We start from the raw sequence: 19,337 nt of genomic DNA on the forward strand, positions 1-19,337 counted from the left end.
TGCGACTTGTGGGGCAATGCGAGTGACATCGCAGTACCTGATCTGCGCATGCTGCTTCTGCTCATATCTTAAAACATTGTAGCTTTATATTAACATCGAATTGCCATACATCTATGAATCGTGGCCATTGTTGGATTGAATGCACAAGATGATAAAAAGCAGGATAAAAAGTCTTGTGATGTAATTTTAGGTCTGTCCAATGGATGATTCCTCAATTGCTGAATAAGACCACATTGAGTAGATAGGAGTAGTTGTGAAGCAAGGAAACAAAAACCTCTAAGCTGTTATCACAGTTCATGTAATCTCTCCTACATAACCTCCCCTTGTCATGCATCAGCTGTAAAAATAGATCTGCTTGCTAATAACTTGGCTCAGCTCTACTGTGTTTTCCACAGGGGCAGACAAGACATAAGCCTTTGCAAATTACCTGCTGCAAGCTCAGCTGTACACATTATACTCCCATGATCAAATTTATTTTCATTTGGTCACTGGAAACTGGTATATATTTCCCTGTATTAATTTTATGCACTTTCTGATTAGTTACAATGTGCCTTAAATATTCTATGCTTAAAATTCTTGCTATTTTCCCCCAGCTATATAAAAATCAACAAATTAATCACATTGCGTATTATTACAGTTCCATATTTTACAGTTTAATATTTGAGTATTTGAAAAAAAAGAAGCTAATAAAATTTAGACCACAAAATAGTATGTTGCTTTTAAAATGTTGGCTCTCCCATATCCGAAATGCTTGGAACAGGAGCTTTTTTGGTGTTTCCATAATTTGGAATATTTGCATACCATAATGAGAGATCTTTGGGATGGGACCAAGTCTAAACACGAAATAGCTCAGTGATTCCCAAACGCGGTCCTCAAGGCACCCCAACAGTCCGGGTGTGTGCAGATGGTATAATCAATCTGACTGTACTAATTGTCACGTGTGCCTAAGCATGGCTAGCCTTAAAACCTGTACTGTTAGGGTGCCTTGAGGACCTCATTTGGCAACCTTTGACACAGCTTGAAGGTAATTTTATACAATATTTTTAATAATTTTCTGCAGGAAACAGCATGTCAAAGGTGTTTGTAGACCTCAGATGGCCCATTTGGCTGTGTAGAGGTCTTCCATGAGAATTGTTTTCCTCCCAGTAGCAAAAATTCTGCTTGTCAATGTAGCCAGACAAATGAAAGCGAGCTTTGTCAAGAAATTGCAGCGATAACGCCGGAAATGACACCCGCCGAGTGATGTGAAACTTCAGACATTGACTACAAATAAGTGGTAGTGGTAGTAGTAATTTTGTATTGTATTTTTTTAATTTTTATTTAAGAGGAATGGAGAAGACTAGCTTCTCGTTCTCGACTTATCTATTACATTATGGTTTATCTAGGCTCACTGATAAAGAAGTTAAGGGTATAATGTAATGGGTAAATACAATTTTGAATAATACTATTTAGCCACAAAATACCAGGTCACTTTTTATTTGTAAAGTTTGATTGGGTGAAAGAATGGTATTCATCCTTAACAATTTGCCCAAGTGCAACCAGTGCAGCCTTAACTGAACCTTGATTGAAACAGATGCTGCATGATATTCAATTAAGTATGACTCGTTGATTCTTTATCCCTTTACAGATGTAGCTGTGGGCGCTGCATTATATAGAAAGCTGTGAAATACAGTGGTGTTTTCTGCTTTTGTACTTGGTTTACTATATTGCAGAAGAGATTCTTTTATTAAGAATTATTACAGCATGGTTCTTTAACATTCCATTATGAATCCGTTCTTGGAGGACTTTTTGGATGAAAGTTGGCTTTAATTTTAGAAGCAAACCCTGTTCAAATGCAATGGTTAAATCTACAAAACTCTAATTTGGGTGCAGTAAACTAAATTCAACAGTGTTTCCAAAGGTTGCTTGGTATTAAGGATATCTGTTGGAACCCCAGCACTCCCTTCACTCCTGCTGGTCCTTCGTTTTTCAAACCGCATCAGGTTGTCCACCAGCAAAAACACTGCCAACGTGCACATGCAGGAAAGACTACAGTATATTGGTGGCCACATGGAATATGACCCCCACCCAAAATACACTAAACACTATACCCCAGGTAAGTAGACTTTAGAGAATGGGTTGAATTTACTATGTTACAACAAAACCAGAATTATAATTGGACAGATCTCTAAAAATATAAATATAATCTACTGATCTTCCAGATTAGTGAGCAGTCCCATTAAGTGCCATTGGCAAATCTGTGACCACTATGGAAGGGTTGTAAAATGTATTCTAGTCCCTCCTGATAATAACGAATTACTAGTTCAAGATCCATTTCCCTCCAGCCACTGGTGGGGTCTTTTTACCATGGTGCAGAAGCATTGTGTGGGGGAAACAGTCTATTGCCTCTCCAACCCCCCCCCCCCCCTTTTTTTTTTAAATTAGGGTGGTTGTACCAAAAATGAAGGAATGGATTCGAGCCACACCACTTTTCCCATCTCACACTACCTCTCGCAAATAACTATGGATACAAAAGTCAAAAGGTGTACACTGTGGTTTTAAATTCTGAGAATGCAGGCAGTATTGAATGTTGATTATCCCATGCCTCTGTGAAGTCCTGTTCAAGAATAAACCTTTTTACCAAAGCTGTACCCTCCTTTTCAGCATTAGGGTCTCTGTGGTGACAATGCTAAATTCCCTTGTCGTATAAACAACCCTTTATGAAGCTAAGAACACTGTACGCTGTTTACTTAAGAAGTACCGTAATGGTACGCTAGTTGCGTAACGATCGCTCAGCCGTAGGCGAGACGCTCAAGCGTCACGTTCGCTCACGGCCCAGCGATCACAGGACACGTTATTGGCTATGACTAGAGTAATGATTCGCTATGGCGTAGCGGACGCTCGAGACCACGAGGAGATCACCAGCGGCGCAGACGCTCACAACGCTATACCTTTATGTCTAAACCTTATACCAATGAAATACACAGAATACCTTAATGTGAATACAGGGTGTAAGTGCAACCTTGTGTAACCTGACTAACTACAAAGCTGCTTGAGCGTCACCGACGCTCAAGAGAACACTTAACACTATAGGAAATACACAGAATACTGGTTTAGGGTCCAAAGCCTATTAACTGTATTATATCTAGTATACTTGTAAAAAAAAGGGGATAACAGTACAAATGATACACTACAATATAACAAAGACTTCCTAACCAAAATACAATACTATCTAATACAATACAATACTAGTCTAGGGGAGATACGAGAGAAAGAGAAGGGAAAGAGAGAGAGAGAGAGACGGAGAGAGATGAGAGAAATTGGCTCACAGAAAGACAATGATTACGGAGAGAAACTTACGCACAAGGGTAAACGATCGCATGCGCCTGGACATCCAGCACCCGATTTTCAGCAATGAGAACCGTTGAAGAGTGAGAGCTGGATGTGGTCGGCCTGCCTATTTATGCCCCACACACAATGCAATCTCATAGTCCCTACAATCCCATTGTCCATTGGATGAAGGAATTCGACCCTGTATCACAACAAAAGGTCATAGGTTGATTCATACAGGTGGGCTGTGACGATTTCAAACAGCTCAGGTGGGTGGGGAACTAGGTTTCCCGCCGCATACCTGAGTATGAGTAAATAGTAGAAATGGACATAAACTTCTTATGTCCATAACTATTCGCACGAGCGATTAATACGCTCCAAACCAACACCGGAATATTGCTAATTAAATACTCTTCCGATGGGTACCAAACACTGCTGTATGAGTCTTGTTAGACCCTTCGTACGATACAAAGAGGGATTACTTTAAACAGGGACCTTCTATATTAACCAAACTTTCAGAAACTATCAAAGGGATCATGATCTATAAACTACATTAATTGTGAAAATATGTAACGAATGAGTCGCACGCTACGACTACATAAACTCTACCGTAAATACGCATACCGCGCCTGCGAGTGCACGCTATTGCGGGTATGCGCCTTCACGGGAGAGCGTACGCATGCGCAGCACGGACCAGTGTGCGGTGCAAATATGGCAACGTGTATGGGGATATTTTTCTGACTTTGACAGTGGTTCTTATCCAGGAGTATAGAGGAGGGTTTTCTTCTGGGCAGGATTTGAATTGCCTTTTGTTGGTAGGGACAGTTGATGGATTGACCGCAGAAGGGTTTGGTGAGGTGTTTTGGGAGCATGGTCCTGAGGACGCAGAAGACTTCCCTGTGCAGATGTCTAAAACCTCTCCACAAGCCTGTTTGTCCTGGAATAATTGACTAAATCAGCAACAGAAAAAGCAAAGTTATTTTATTTATCACTTGTTTCAAATATACCATTTGATTAAAGAGCAGCAATAGGTGATAGCAATAATTCTGTTTATGAACCCGTTATAATTTTTGGATCACATACCGAACTGGGGGAAGAAAAAAAAAAAATACAGCTTTCTCTCCCTCTCTCATCATATGCAGCTCATACTTATAGTAATCTGTCATTGATGACCCAATGTATACGTATTTCTCCAGCTTCATTCTTTCACCCACCATCTAGCTAGGCTTGAGAAATGGTCAAGAACGTGGCAACTACAGTTTAATGCTAAAAAATGCAAAATCATGCACTTGGGTCTCAAAAACCCAAAGGCTAAATATAGTATCAAGGGTACTATAATGGAAACTACTGAGGAGGAAAGGGATTTAGGAGTCACTATTTCAAGTGACTTGAAGGCAGGAAAGCAATGCAACAAAGCAATGAGAAAGGCAAGTCAGATGCTTGGTTGCATAGGGAGAGGAATCAGTAGCAGGAAAAAAGAAGTGATAATGCCACTGTATAGGTCATTGGTGCGGCCCCATCTGGAATCTCCAGAAGGATATAAATACATTAGAGAGTGTACAAAGAAGGGCAACTAAAATGGTGCATGGCCTACATCACAAAACGTACCCAGAAAGGCTAAAAGATCTTAACATGTATAGTTTGGAGGAGAGAAGGGAAAGGGGAGACATGATAGAAACTTTCAAATATATCAAGGGTCTTAACAAAGTTCAGGAGGGAAACATTCTTCAAAGGAAGAGAAGTATTAGAACTCGAGGACATACACTGAGACTGGAGGGGGGGGGAGGTTCAGTGGAAATTTAAGGAAAAATTACTTCACAGAAAGGGTAGTGGATAAGTGGAATAGTCTCCCATCAGAGGTGGTAGAGGCTAAGACTGTAGAGCAATTTAAACATGCTTGGGATAGGCATATGAATATCCTTACAAAGAATTAAGGTTAAAAAAAGGTTGAGATTACCTAAAGAATAAAAAAAAAAGGGGCAGACTAGATGGGCCAAGTGGTTCTTATCTGCCGTCAAATTCTATGTTTCTATGTACTGCAGTTCCTATTACACCATCACAGGCTTCTATTTTCCAATCCCGTGGCATCTAAAAAACAAAACAAAAAAAACACAGGCGCATTCGTGGGAAGCGAGCCGGCCAGAAATGTATTTTCCCCGGTAACCACCTAAGTCCTTTGCCCACCTGCTCACCCCCAGCTTCAAAGAACAATCAAATAGAAATGATACCCAAAAGACGGTCCTGTGCTTGGAAGAAGAGAACTGTCAATTCTCTCTTTGTGACTCCCATACCCAGAGCTCCTGCACTTAACATAAAGAAAACTGAAGGCCCTCTGGTATGCCCAATCAGGTCAGTCCTTTGTAATGCGAGATCTATAAGAAACAAGACTGCAACAATTGCTGACCTTATTGAATCTGCAGATCTAGCCTGCATTACAGGAACCTGGCTAGATGAAAATGCAGCACCTATATTGGAGGCTGCGGTCCCAACAAACTACTCTGTCATCCACAACCCAAGACTGGACCGCAGGGGTGGCTGTCTGCTTCAAAAAAGAACTTAAACTTGGGGTCCACCCTATTGAAATTACTCACTCATTCGAGTGCATTGCTACCCGGAGTTTGGTAGTATTAGGTTTCAGAATACTTCTCATTTCCCGCCCCCTGGAGATGGAAAGATATTTCCACAAGAAATTGCAGACACTGTTGCTGGCCTGGTTCTGGAACATCAAAGATGGCTCATCCTCTGGGATTTCAATGCATGGGTGGATGATGAGCTCTCACGCCTTGGCCAAGACCTCCTATGCACAATGAATGGTCTGGTGTTTACACAGGTCATTCCTTCTGCCACACATAAAAGTGGTCACACTCTTGATCTTTTCTTTCAGATTGGATTAGAAGTCACTGACCTAAAAATAAACCCAGTCATCTGGTCAGACCACCACTCCCTTTGGCACTAAGTTGCAACCCCTCAAATCAGATCTCTGCCCATGGAGTTGACCAGGTATCGTCCAAGGAGGGGTATGACTCCCCAGACTCTTGCAGCAAATCTGGATTTCTCTGCTATACTGGGTGCCTGTGAAGATCCCTGTTCCCTATACCGTTATTATAATAGGGATGTTATGGCTGCAATTGATATTATCGCCCCTGTGCGTATAAGACCTCGAAAACCACAATGTTGAGCTCCCTAGTTCGACAACATTGTTGGTAAGCTCAAGAAAAGGCGGCGTAGTCTGGAAAGACGATGGAGGAAGACTAACCTAGTGGATGACAAAATAAAACTAATAAAGCATAACGAAGAATATCAATCGTAATCACCCATAAGAAATCACAGTTCTTGTCAAATGAGATCACGTCGGCAAACAATAGGCCAGCTCAACTTTTCTGCACAGTGGAGATGCTTTGCAAGCCAGCATGCCTGCAGACTGATGAAACCCTCTCCCAGGCAAGATGCAACGAGTTTGCAAACTTCTTTGCAGATAAAATATCCACCATCCGAGCGGGTATCTCCACAATGCCATCAAAGGAGTGCCAAACTACAAAGCCTGCCAATATAAGCCACCTGCCTTCATGGACCAGCTTCAAGCATTTAATTCCCTCAGATGGTCTGCCAAAAGTCATACATGCATTTGTATTATCTCTATTAGACTACTGTAATGCCCTCTACCATGGTCTCCCAGCAAAAGAATTGCACCGCTTATAGCTTGTGCAATACAAAGCTGCCAGGCTGTTAACCAACCAGCCCCACTCTAGCCACATAATACCCATCCTCTACTCCCTTCACTGGCTGCCGGTAAGATGGCGAATCAACTTCAAGATTGGCTTACTGAGTTTCAAAGCACTACATGACCAGGGCGCAAGGTACCTGAAGCACTCGATTACTGCGGTCTATAGATGAAGGACTTTTAGCAGTACCTAGAATCTCCCGTAATTCTTCTGGGGGTCGAACTTTTAGTCATGCGGCTCCGACTCTATGGAACTCGCTTCCCGGCACAGTGCAAGAGGCCCCAACTATAGAATCCTTCAAAAGTAGACTCAAGGCTTTCCTGTTTACTCCAGCATTTCCATAATGTCCCTTTAGTATCTGCATGCTTCTGTATTTTATGAAAATAAATTATTTTCTGTACTATATTCTGCTATGTATCTTTCTGCTGCGGGGTACACTGGGCTCCACAAGGATGGACAATGGGGTATAGAGTAGGATCTTGATCCGAGGCACCAATAGGCTCAAAGCTTTGACTGTTCCCAGAATGCACAGCGCCGCCTCCTCTATAACCCCGCCTCCCTGCACAGGAGCACAGTTTTGTAGTTGGTGCTGCAGTAAGCAGGCACTTAACAGAGGGGCTGCTCCAGGCAGCCCTAAGAAGAGCTTTTTTGTGAAGAAAAAGTGAAGACTTCAAGGGCAGCAGCGGTGGTCAATGTCAGAAGACATTCACTGCTGCAGCTCCAGCTCTCCCCAGCGGTGCTGTACACTCCCGAGCCCTGGTTGCCGGGTAACTACAGCAGGAGGCTCCGGTTTTCTTCACGTCAGGCACACACAATGGGGGCTCTCCGGGATCGCGTGGCCGCGCTTCGGGAGGTGGTGAGTGGGTCCCGCTTACGGGACCCGGTCTTTATTGCGATCCGGCGCGGTCAGTGGGAGGCGGGCCGCGCGCGCGCAAGCGGTGGACACCGTGGCAGTACAGGCAATCCCACTAGATCACCAGGGCATGGGCGCAGGTCAGGTTTTCTCTCTAAACCAGTTTAAAAGAGCCCACAGTACCCGGTGGTTTTGCCAGCAGGGGGATAAGGCTTAGACCTGAAGCCCCAGCCCCAGGGCGCCATTTCCCGCAAATGTTCCCGCCCTGGAGCTGCATATCTATCTCTCCCTCACTCCCTGTCAGTGTCTGGGCGCCATTATCCCTCAGCTTCACTGTTCCTGGGACTGCTTGGGCAGTCAATGCTGTGACTTTACATGACACTTAAGTATTCTACCTGCCTTTTCAGTCAGTGCTAGTTAAGAGAGTGCATTTAGTCAGGGTTTTCTAGTACAATTACCCTGTGATTATACATCCAGTTCTTACTGTGTAGTGTTATATCTATTGCCTATATAGCTATATATATAAGCTAGTCCAGTGCAGTATTATTGTTAGTAATAACCTCTGCATTGTACAAACTGTGACTATCTGTGTGTGCATTTGATAGCTGAGTGGTGTCCATTTCGTGTCTTTCACTCAACCTGCTATCCCTATATTCTATAACCTGAGGGGGCTTGGTGCGTCCGGTTTTATATTGATATAGGATTTTCACAAAGATATACTCTAATACGTATTTTTCTCTGTGATTTAGTCACCATGTCTCTCCTTTATCTCTGCTAGTGCTGTCTACACTGCGCAGGGGTTTGGGTAGAAGGTATTGTGCTGCTGAAATTGTACTGTGTTACCTGATACTGCAAGTTATATCATGTCTGCTTCTGAGGGTAACTGTTCTGGGGCTGAACACACTGCCGGTGTTGCTGAAGCCGCAGATCCCTATGAGGGGAATATAGCAGCTATGGGCTCTGGTTCTGGGGGCTCCTTGCCCCCCAGTGGGACTGTGGCAACGGAGGCAAATAATGACCCACCGTGGGCTGCTTTTTCCACGCTTCTCCATACGCTAGTTCGTAAACTAACACCCCCTATGGGACCCCCGATGCCAGTACAACTGTTTGTAGTCCCTGCAGCTAACCCGCAGTGGGCAGATGATATTTATCTACTCAATTAAAGAAGTTGAACCAGTCCCTGACTACTAAAAAGTCTGACCATCGCTCGCCTAAGTCCAAGGGGTCCTCTAAGCGAGCGCTTGTCTCCTCACAATCCACTGCTGTCACTGACTCCTCGTCTGATGAAGACGGCACTTACACTGACCCCCACAGGTTCTGACTCAGATACGGCTGATGGGGAGGGTAGTTCACATGTGGATGTTCCTGATCTTTTGGAGGCTATTAAATTGATTTTACAGATTACGGATGATCCCGAGCCATCCGTCCCTCCTAAGAAACCAGATAGGTTCAAGCGTCAGAAGGTGGTTAAACAAGTTTTACCTCACTCTGACCACCTGGTGGATATACGTCAGGAACCCTGGGAAAACCCGGGTACGAAGTTTGTGCCTCAAAAGAAGATGCTGGCTCACTATTCCCTCGCGCCAGAGCTGTCTAAGAATTGGAAAACGCCTCCTCCAGTGGACTCGCATGTGGCTAGGATGGTGGTTTCCTCAGCTCTACCTGTCACTACCGTCACGTCTCTGAAAGAGCCTACGGATAAACGTGTGGAGGGGTATCTTAAAGCAATTTATACCCTCACGGGTGCTGCACAAAGGCCCACTATTGCAGCTACATGGGCTGCTGAGGCTATTGAAGCATGGGCCTTGGAGTTAGAAGCTGAAATCTCCTCTGACCATGCTAGACAATGCTCGTCATATATTGTCACAGCTTCTCGTTATATTAAAGAGGCGGCTTCTGATACCGGTATCCTGGCAGCCAAGGCCTCTACTACGTCAGTCCTGGCTCGCCGGATATTGTGGCTGAGATCCTGGTCTGTGGATCTGGACTCTAGAAAAACCCTGGAGGTACTCCCTTTCAAGGGAGATATTCTGTTTGGGGGGGACTTAAATAAGATAGTGGCTGACTTGGCTACTGCCAAAACTGCCTGACTGCCATTCTGTTTCGAAGGTTAAAGGTGCTTCCTTTCGCCCCTTTTCGTCCTTCAGGTAAAGCAAAAGGTCAGGTGTACAACAAGCAGGCCCGCACTTCCAAACCTGGCAAGCCAAAGCCCAAAAGTGCCTGGGCGGCCCATCAGCCAGCTTCCAAGGCCGATAAGCCTGCCGCATGACGGAGCGGGCCTCCCCCTGGGGGATCCCAGGGTGGGGGCCGGCTTCTAGGGTATACCCAGGAATGGTTGAAGACCACTTCAGATGCCTGGGTACGGGAAGTCGTCACTCGAGGTTACGCTGTAGCCTTCAAAAACCGACCCCCTCATCGATTTTGCCAGACAGACGTCCCGTTAGACCAGACAAAGGCAAACACTCTCCATTCGGTGGTACAGACCCTCCTGGATACAGGAGTCGTAGTACAGGTGCCTCTTGCGCAGAGGGGCCGGGGGTACTATTCTCCGCTGTTTCTAGTCCCGAAACCGAATGAGTCCTCCCGGCCCATTCTCAACCTCAATACATTGAACAGGTTTGTGAAGATTTCCAAGTTCTGTATGGAAACCCTTCGCGCTCTAGTTCTGGCCTTGGAACCTGGGGACTACATGGTCTCCCTGGACATACAGGATGCTTACCTGGATATTCCTATAGCAGCGCCACATCAGCAATATCTGAGGTTTGCTATTGGCAACCTCCATTACCAGTTTCGGGCGTTACCTTTTGGTTTAACAACGGCTCCGCGAGTCTTCACCTAAGTCATGGCGGTGATGACGGTGGTACTCCGCCGTCAAGGGGTCAGGATACTGCCATATCTGGATGACTTGTTAATCCTGGCAAATTCTCCAGAACTTCTCCTGCATCATCTAGATATGACAGTCCGGTTTCTACAAGCCCACGGGTGGCTCATCAACTGGAAGAAATCCTCCCTGATCCCTGCTCAGAGCATGGTGTATCTGGGAGCGCTATTGGACACTCACAACCAGAGGTTGTTCTTGTGTCAGGAGAAAGTCCTGAAGCTTCAGGACAGGATTCGTTGCTTCCTTTCTCATCCGCAAGTGTCGATACATTCGGCGATGCAGGTGCTAGGCCTCATGGTATCAGCATTTAAGATGGTGGTGTATGCTCAATTCCATTCTCGCCCCCTCCAGAGGCTGATTCTAGCCAAATGGGACGGCCTGGCTCACCGGATCAGGTCTCAAATGATCTAATTGACTCCGCAGGTCCGTCTGTTGCTGCTCTGGTGGCTCCAGGACCAACAATTGTGCAGGGGCCGTCCCTTCTGGATATCCGACTGGGTCCTCTTGACGACAGATGCCAGTCTAAGAGGTTGGAGTGCGGTGCTGGAGCAACACTCCCTTCATGGTCGGTGGACCAGGGAGGAGTTCCTCCTCTCAATCAACATTCTGGAATTGCGGGCGGTCTTCAGTGCATTGAACCTGGCCCAGCATTTAATTCAGAACCGTCCTGTTCAAGTGCAGTCGGACAACGCCACCACAGTGGCTTACATAAATCATCAAGGCGGCACTCGAAGCCGTCTGGCAATGAAGGAAGTCTCACGGATTCTACATTGGGCGGAATGCCATCTACCGGCCATATCGGCAATATTCATTGCGGGAGTCCTGAATTGGGAAGCGGACTTTCTCAGTCGTCAGGACGTACTTGCCGGCGAGTGGGGCCTCCATCCAGAAGTTTTTCAACTCCTAGTGGAAAAGTGGGGTCTTCCAGACGTAGATCTGATGGCGTCTCGACATAATCACAAGGTTCCGGTCTTCGGAGCAAGGACAAGGGATCCTCAAGCTGCAATCGTGGATGCGCTGGCGGTACCGTGGAAGTTTCGGCTGCCGTACGTGTTCCCTCCGGTGTCACTTCTGCCCAGGGTAATTCGGAAGTTCAAGCAAGAAAAAGGAAATTTGCTTCTCATAGCTCCAGCGTGGCCCAGACGGCACTGGTTCTCAGACCTGCAGGGCCTATTGTCAGAGCGTCCAATTCTACTTCCACAACGCCCAGACCTCCTCGTTCAGGGCCCCTGTGTCTACCAGGACCTAGCCCGGCTGTCTATGACGGCGTGGCTCTTGAAGCTTCCGCCTTGAGGGCTAAGGGTTTTTCTGAAAAGGTCATTAAAACTATTGTGAATGCCTAATTGCTTTCTCACAAATATTTCAAATGCCCGCTCTAATATATATTGTAAACGCCTGCACATCTTATTACCATGTGCCATGAATGTGCACTATACATAGCAAAACACTGCATCTTATAAGAGAAAACAAAACACCCACACATTATCTGAGTTCCAAAGCTTATTGGTGTATATATTTGTTATTAAAAGGATATGGATTCAATATATTGCAAAGTACAGTATACCTATAGTTACATGGTTACACTCGCACAGTAAGCAGTTAAAACATACAGTTACATACAGTTACATGCCAGCATACAATACCATTATCCTTAAGTTATATAAATTCGTCTTTCAATATCACTCTCTCTCTGTAAAGTAATGCTGGGACTCCATCTTCCTCTGAGACCAAAACAGGAACTAATCTCCTGTGTGGTCAGCAGTGTGTTATCTAGTTTCTGGGGGAGGGGACTCATGATGAGTCACTAGTCTCTTTGTATATGCTAATCAGGTTCAGCCTTGAAGACATCCAAAGGGCTGGCCTGAGTTTCCTGTCCACAACGTGTTTGGAATATGTATTGTTCTATTAAAAGAGATTTTAGCTTTTATACATTTAATCATAATTATCCGCTGCAATGTCCCACAACTTCACAACAAGCATCAAATGAACCTACACATCAATCTGGTTGCTTCAATAGTAAACATGACCGGTCTATCTTGTTTCGTTCAAATAATACACATACATGACACCACTCCATCATATACAATTCTAAATCATCATGATGTCTGGTGCTTGATACCACCACAATTATGTACTGCATGAAATAAGTGTCGAATCCATTTCTGTGGCATGTCCGTGTAAATGCGGGTGTTACCATATATTGCTGTGCTCGCTGCGCGTATTTGCAAGTATAGCGACTCATAATGTGTGTAGTTTGTATGTTCTCTTTATGTAATATTTGTGACTTCGACACTATGTTGCGGGCCCGGAAATTGGCTTCTGCTTGGATTTACCATAGGGTCTGGCATTCCTACTTTGTTTGGTGTGCGTCTAACAATTAAGACGCTTCCAAGTTTAGTACAGCCAAACTTTTGGCTTTTCTGCAACAGGGCCTGGATTTAGGCCTGTGTCTGGCCTCCCTCAAGGTTCATATTTCTGCCTCGTCTGTGTGGTTTCAGAGAAAAATTGCGACTTTACCTGATGTTCATACTTTCACTGAGGGTGTGTTGCGTATCCAACCTCCCTATGTCCCGCCTGTGGCTCCTTGGGACTTGTCGGTGGTTTTGGAGGCATTGCAGGAGCCTCCGTTTGAACCACTTGGTTCAGCTGATCTTAAGTGGCTTTCCCTTAAGGTGGTGTTCTTGCTGGCTATTGCCTCTGCTAGAAGAGTGTCGGTTTTGGGGGCCCTTTCCTGTAGTCCCCCGTATCTGATTTTTCACCGTGACTGGGCGGTACTTCGGACTCGTCCCGGTTATTTACCAAAGGTGGTGTCCTCGTTCCACCTTAAGAGCGGTCTTTGGATGTGGTACGGGCTCTCTGTATCTATGTGAAGAGAACTGCTTCTATTCGAAAATCTGATTCTCTTTGTTTTGTTTGGATTTCACAAACGTGGCTGGCCTGCTCACAAGCAGACTCTGGCCAGGTGGATTAGAATGGTGATTGTACATGCTTATGTGAAGGCTGGTCTGTCAGCTCCTGCTCACATTACAGCCCATTCTACTCGGTCTGTTGGACCTTCTTGGGCGGCCCAACGTGGTGCGACCCTTGAACAATTGTGCAAGGCGGCTACGTGGTCCTCCGGGAGCACGTTCATTAGGTTCTATGCCTTCGATACTTCCGCTTCCCAGGATGCTTCCTTTGGACGCCGGGTTCTTGTGCCCGCTACAGTGCGTCCCCTCCCACAAGGAACTGCTTTAGGACATCCCCATTGTCCATCCTTGTGGAGCCCAGTGTACCCCGCAGCAGAAAACGAGTTTTATGGTAAGAACTTACCGTTGTTAAAACTCTTTCTGCGAGGTACACTGGGCTCGACAAGGCGCCCACCCTGACGCACTTAGCTTCTTTGGGTTGGTATGGCATTAGCCGCTGACACTTCTCCTGCCGCGAGAGTGTGGTGTATGTGGCTACTAACCGTTGTCGTCTCTTTTCCTGCTACTGCATTGGGCTGGTTAACTAAAAATTGTGCTCCTGTGCAGTGAGGCGGGGTTATAGAGGAGGCAGCGCTGTGCATTCTGGGAACAGTCAAAGCTTTGAGCCTGTTGGTGCCTCGGATCAAGATCCTACTCTACACCTCATTGTACATCCTTGTGGAGGCCAGTGTACCTCGCAGAAAGAGTTTTAACAACGGTAAGTTCTTACCATAAAACTCGTTGTTAAGCGCTATGAGTCCTATTGGGGAGAGAGCGCTATATAAATAAAATTGTTGTTATGTCCTTGTCAGCTTGGACTTCTCCCACAGTTGATGATCTTTGTTGAACTTTGGGGCCTATTTACTATGCCATGGATATAAAGTACCAACCAACAATCCAGCCAACTCTTAAGTGTAATTTTTCATACATAGGCTGTAATCTGGTAGTCAGGAGCTGATTGTCTGGTACTTTATCTCTCCCCACTTTATACCTCTCCAAGGCTTCGTAAATAAACTCCATAGTCTTTTCTGCACTGTTCACCATTTTCAAAAAGAATCTCCCTTGCATACAAGTTATAGCACTGACAAAACAAGATAACACTCTTAGGGGTTTATGTACCAAGCCTTGGAGAGAGAGAGAGAAAGAGAGCGAAAGTGGACAGAGATAAAGTACCAACCAACCAGCTCCTAACAGTCATTTTTCAAACACAGCCTGTAACGGGTTGGGTATGCGTGACCGGTCAGCATACCTCCGCTGGGATTCTGGCAGCGGAATGCTGGCGGTGGGTGCGAGCGCAACAAGCCCCTTGTGGACTCGCTGTGCTCGCCACAGGTTCTATTCCCACTCTATGGATATTCTCACTCCAGTGGGAATAGTCCTGGCTAGTCGAAATACCGACTGACTGGATTCTCGGGGCGGGATGTAGGAGGAGGTGTTGTGACCGGTGGTCTCTTGACTACATCCAACTGTAACATATCAGGAGCTGATTGACTGGTACTTTATTTCCATCCACTTTATCTTACTCCAAGGTTTAGTACATAGGGGTGTTAGTGAGCAGCCACTGAAGCAGACACTTCGGGCAGCACATGGTGAATTCTTGGGAAAGCGTAGATGTGAAAATATTACTGCGAGCTAGGTGTATGGCCACTTGAGCATTCACACTGTTGCACCATGAGGTCATGTTAAGTGTTTTTTTGTTTATTTTTGCGTTGAGATGCATTCTGGAATGTGGCTTAAGCGTATGCGTTGTCTGAGCACCTGCGCTAGTGCACATTTACTTTTCAGCCTAGTGTCTCTGTTAATCTGACCGCATTCACTCCTTTTCTTTTTCTGCGATGCAGTTTTCTGATCATGGCGAGTTCTGGGAATGTATATTGGGGGTAATTCCAAGTTGATCACAGCAGGATTTTTGTTAGCAGTTGGGCAAAACCATGTGCACCGCAGGGGAGGCAGATATAACATGTGCAGAGAGAGATAGATTTGGGTGTGGTGTGTTCAATCTACAATCTAATTTGCAGTGTAAAAATAAAGCAGCCAGTATTTACCCTGCACAGAAATAAAATAACCCACCCAAATCTAACTCTTTCTGCACATGTTATATCTGCCTCCCCTGCAGTGCACATGGTTTTGCCCAACTGCTAACAAAAATCCTGCTGCGATCAACTTGGAATTACCCCCATTGTTATTTGAACTAGTAGAAGGATTGGATACAGGGGTAGTTAATCCTTTTTATTTCTAAATATTGTAGTTTAGCTTAAGTACACAGATCACGTGATGCTGATGGTTGTGTTAGCTCCAGGCACCTTAGCATACTACCAAATGCTCTACTGTAGTTGGACATGTTATACTACCCTTTCAACATTTTCCCCTTTACACTACATACACATGTACTTTCATAATACTTTTTTTGTTGTTGTAATGCTATGTAAGTTTAAAGTTTTCAAGTATTAAGAGGCTCTATATTGAAACAGAATCATTTCTTTCATTACACAACATATAATTGTTGTGTTGCACTTATTTCTTCTGGGAGCACAGCTGTGTGTGTGTGTGTGGCTACAAGGTCTGCTGGCAATAATATGCCAGTTTCCTAAGAGCAGTGACTCCAAGTCTTGGAGAAACCATCTCTGAAAATGAAGATGCGGCTGTTCACATACATGCCAGGAAAGGGTTAAATCGTGCAGCATTGGAGGATGAAATTAAATAAAATGTGCCTGATCTCATGATGATCTTCTGAGAATAAAATATTTGTATGTGATAACAATATACAGTATAAATAAACTACTACAAACATTGGGGCAGATGTATTAAGCCTGGAGCAGGGATAAAGAAGTGAAAATGCAGGGATAAGTGCAAGGTGATGACGCACCAGCCAGTCAGCTCCTAGCTGTCATTTTTTCAAATCCGTAATGATTGGCTGGTGCGTTATTACCTTTGCGCTAATCATTGGTTTATCACTTCTTTATCCCTTCTCCAGGTTAATATATCCCCACTATTCCAAACGCTGTTTGTTAATGACTGGTGTAAGCAAATAAAAGAAAAAAATTATTTTACTGCCATACTTTTAATACCATGAAAGCATTTAAACCAGCGGTGCAAGTGGGCGAGTACGGGTGGGTACGGCATACCCTTAAGAATTTAGCCTTGGGTACGCCGTACCCACGCCGTCGGGCCGCCACTCCCCTAACTCCCTCCCTCCGCTGCTGACCGGCGCCGCTGCTTGAGGGGAGGAGAGCGCAGCATTCGCTCTTCTGCCCCTCAGTGTCTTCCTTCAATTCAGCGCCGGCCCGTGAGCCAATCAGAGCTCGCGGACCGGCAGCCAAGGCTGCTGGACTGCGAGCTTTGATTGGCTCACGGATGGCGCTGTATTGAAGGAAGACTGTTGCACCGACAGAGGGGCAGGAGAGGCGCAGGCTGCGCTCTCCTCCCCTCACACACACACAGGATCAAGACACCAGCAGCAGTGGTGAGCAGCAGGGGAAGGGGGGCATGTATATCTGGCACTGGGGGCATATCGGTCACTGGGGGGGGGGGGGGGCATGTGTATCTGGCACTGGGGGCATATCTGGCACTGTGGGCATATCTGGCACTGGGGGGGACATGTGTATCTGGCACTGGGGGCATATCTGGCACTGGGGGGGCATTTCTGTATCTGGCACTGGGGGGCAATGTATATCTGACACAGTGGGGGCATTTGTGTATCTGGCACTGTGAGGCAATGTGTATCTGGCACTCTGGGGGGCATTTGTGTATCTGGTACTGTGGGGCAATGTGTATTTGGCACTGTGAGGCAATGTATTTTGGGCACTCTGGGGGCATTTGTGTATTTGGCACTGTGTGGCAACGTGTATCTGGCACTATTGGGGTCATATGTGTATCTGGCCCTCCCCCCATATGTGTACCATGCCCTCATTTTCATTGGCCATGCCCATGTGGCATTTGGCCACACCCATTTTTTTGGCACGCGCACACAGTGCCTATAACACATTTTTTCTACTTGCACCACTGATTTAAACTAATGTGGAGGAAGCTGTTCGTTCCTGTGACCCCATAGAAACATGCTGCTTGAGAATAATATGAGTTTCAGTAGTCTGACTACTGTTTAGGATTGTGAAATTTAATTATAATATGCTGTTCTCTGACTAAAAGTAGCACTGAGTACTCTTATTTGTCCACACAGATTTTAAGGAAGTTTTATAATCGTGACCTCGTTTGTGATACAGCCAGTGTTTTTTGTTTCAGTCTAGTAAGAGGAAAAAGCCTGTAGCAAGCTCTCACAATATTATGGCTAGCATGTGCTTTTGTCATTAGATGAAGCGTGGCTAATGCATGAAGTAAATTGTTGAAGCTATTGTTTCCTTAAAGAAAATCAAGAATGTGTATTGCCTGGTTGTTTTATCTGTTATGCCATTATGTTTATCTGTGTGTAATTTTTCTTTTAGAACAGAAGAATCTGTAGCACCGCAACCTTCAAAAGTACAGTCTCAGACCAATGGAACAGGTAATTCTGCAGAGAAACTCAGACAAGGTCCTTCAGGCTGAAATTGAGGTTTGGTTAGGAGATGTCATGGGACTGGTGTTCTTACAGTGCATGGAAGATTGCTGTGTGCATGTCTGTTTGCTTTGTACGTGTTAGCTGTGAGAATGGATGGTAAAATAAATTGCCATGTGTCTTATAAACGGTTACAAATCTCTCCTGCATCGATCCTTTGATATATTGTATAGATATGATGTCTAATGCTTATCTTTGTTACTCTTAAGGCCGAATTCAGTTAGCCTCGGTATTGGAGTAATCTGCTATGCAGTGCCCAGGGCTGTTCAATTAGTCTGCAGACTGCACTTACTGTGGATTTTTGTTCACCTCCTTAGGAACAGAAATCTGCATTAAGTAGGGCTCTCTGCCCTTATTGCTGCTGCAAGCACGTTAGCCCATAGCTCTGGGTACTTTTCCCAGAATATATGGGTTAACACGTGTTAGCTACAGATTTACTGCGCAAGGAAAGGGGCTTGTAATTGAATAGCTCAGGGCGTAAAAATCAAGGCTACAACCCTTTTCCTCATGCGGTAATTGAATTTGTCTCTTATACATTGTTGGCTACTTGACTGCACCAGCTGTAGTGCAGCAATGTTCTTTATTAGGCGAGTCTTTGCCACCCTATATGTAATGTTTTCCAACGCATGGTGGCTCACACTGACAACTTTGCCCTTCACCCTGCCTAATGCAACACATTTTGCATTAGGCTCAAGACTGGTATTGGGAGTTTTGGTCTGTATACCTTTAATCCAATTTAGTTTTCTTTTGAATAGACGCCTCCATGTATTTTCTGTAACCCACACAGAATAGGAACAAGCTGTAGAACTTTATGCTCTTTTACATAAATACGGTACCATTTAACAGAAATCTGCACCTCCGCCATGGGTTCTTAAAGGGGATGCTTGCTGTGAGTTAGCTGATCTGGTTATTAATGAACATGACGATCTCTAGGCCAGAGGTTCTCAAACTCTGTCCACAAGCCACCCCAACAGTCCAGGTTTTATGTATATCCATGGCTCAGCACAGATGGTTAAATCAAATGGACTGAGATGCTAATTAAGTCACCTGTTGGCAAGTATGGATAAACTTGAAA

The 19,337-nt window shown here is 45.1% G+C and overlaps 1 protein-coding gene across 3 annotated transcripts in view; it reads left to right on the forward strand.

Moving 5' to 3' along the window:
• GRAMD4 (GRAM domain containing 4) overlaps positions 1-19,337 on the forward strand; it is a 349,985-nt gene that overhangs the window by 235,712 nt on the left and 94,936 nt on the right. For all 3 annotated transcript variants that reach the window (XM_063927113.1, XM_063927114.1, XM_063927115.1), the window contains exon 5: positions 18,153-18,211. In XM_063927113.1, the coding sequence (XP_063783183.1) occupies positions 18,153-18,211 (59 nt within the window). The remainder of the gene's footprint in view (positions 1-18,152; positions 18,212-19,337) is intronic.

Source organism: Pseudophryne corroboree, chromosome 6 (genome assembly GCF_028390025.1).
Source record: "Pseudophryne corroboree isolate aPseCor3 chromosome 6, aPseCor3.hap2, whole genome shotgun sequence".
Lineage (NCBI taxonomy): Eukaryota > Metazoa > Chordata > Amphibia > Anura > Myobatrachidae > Pseudophryne > Pseudophryne corroboree.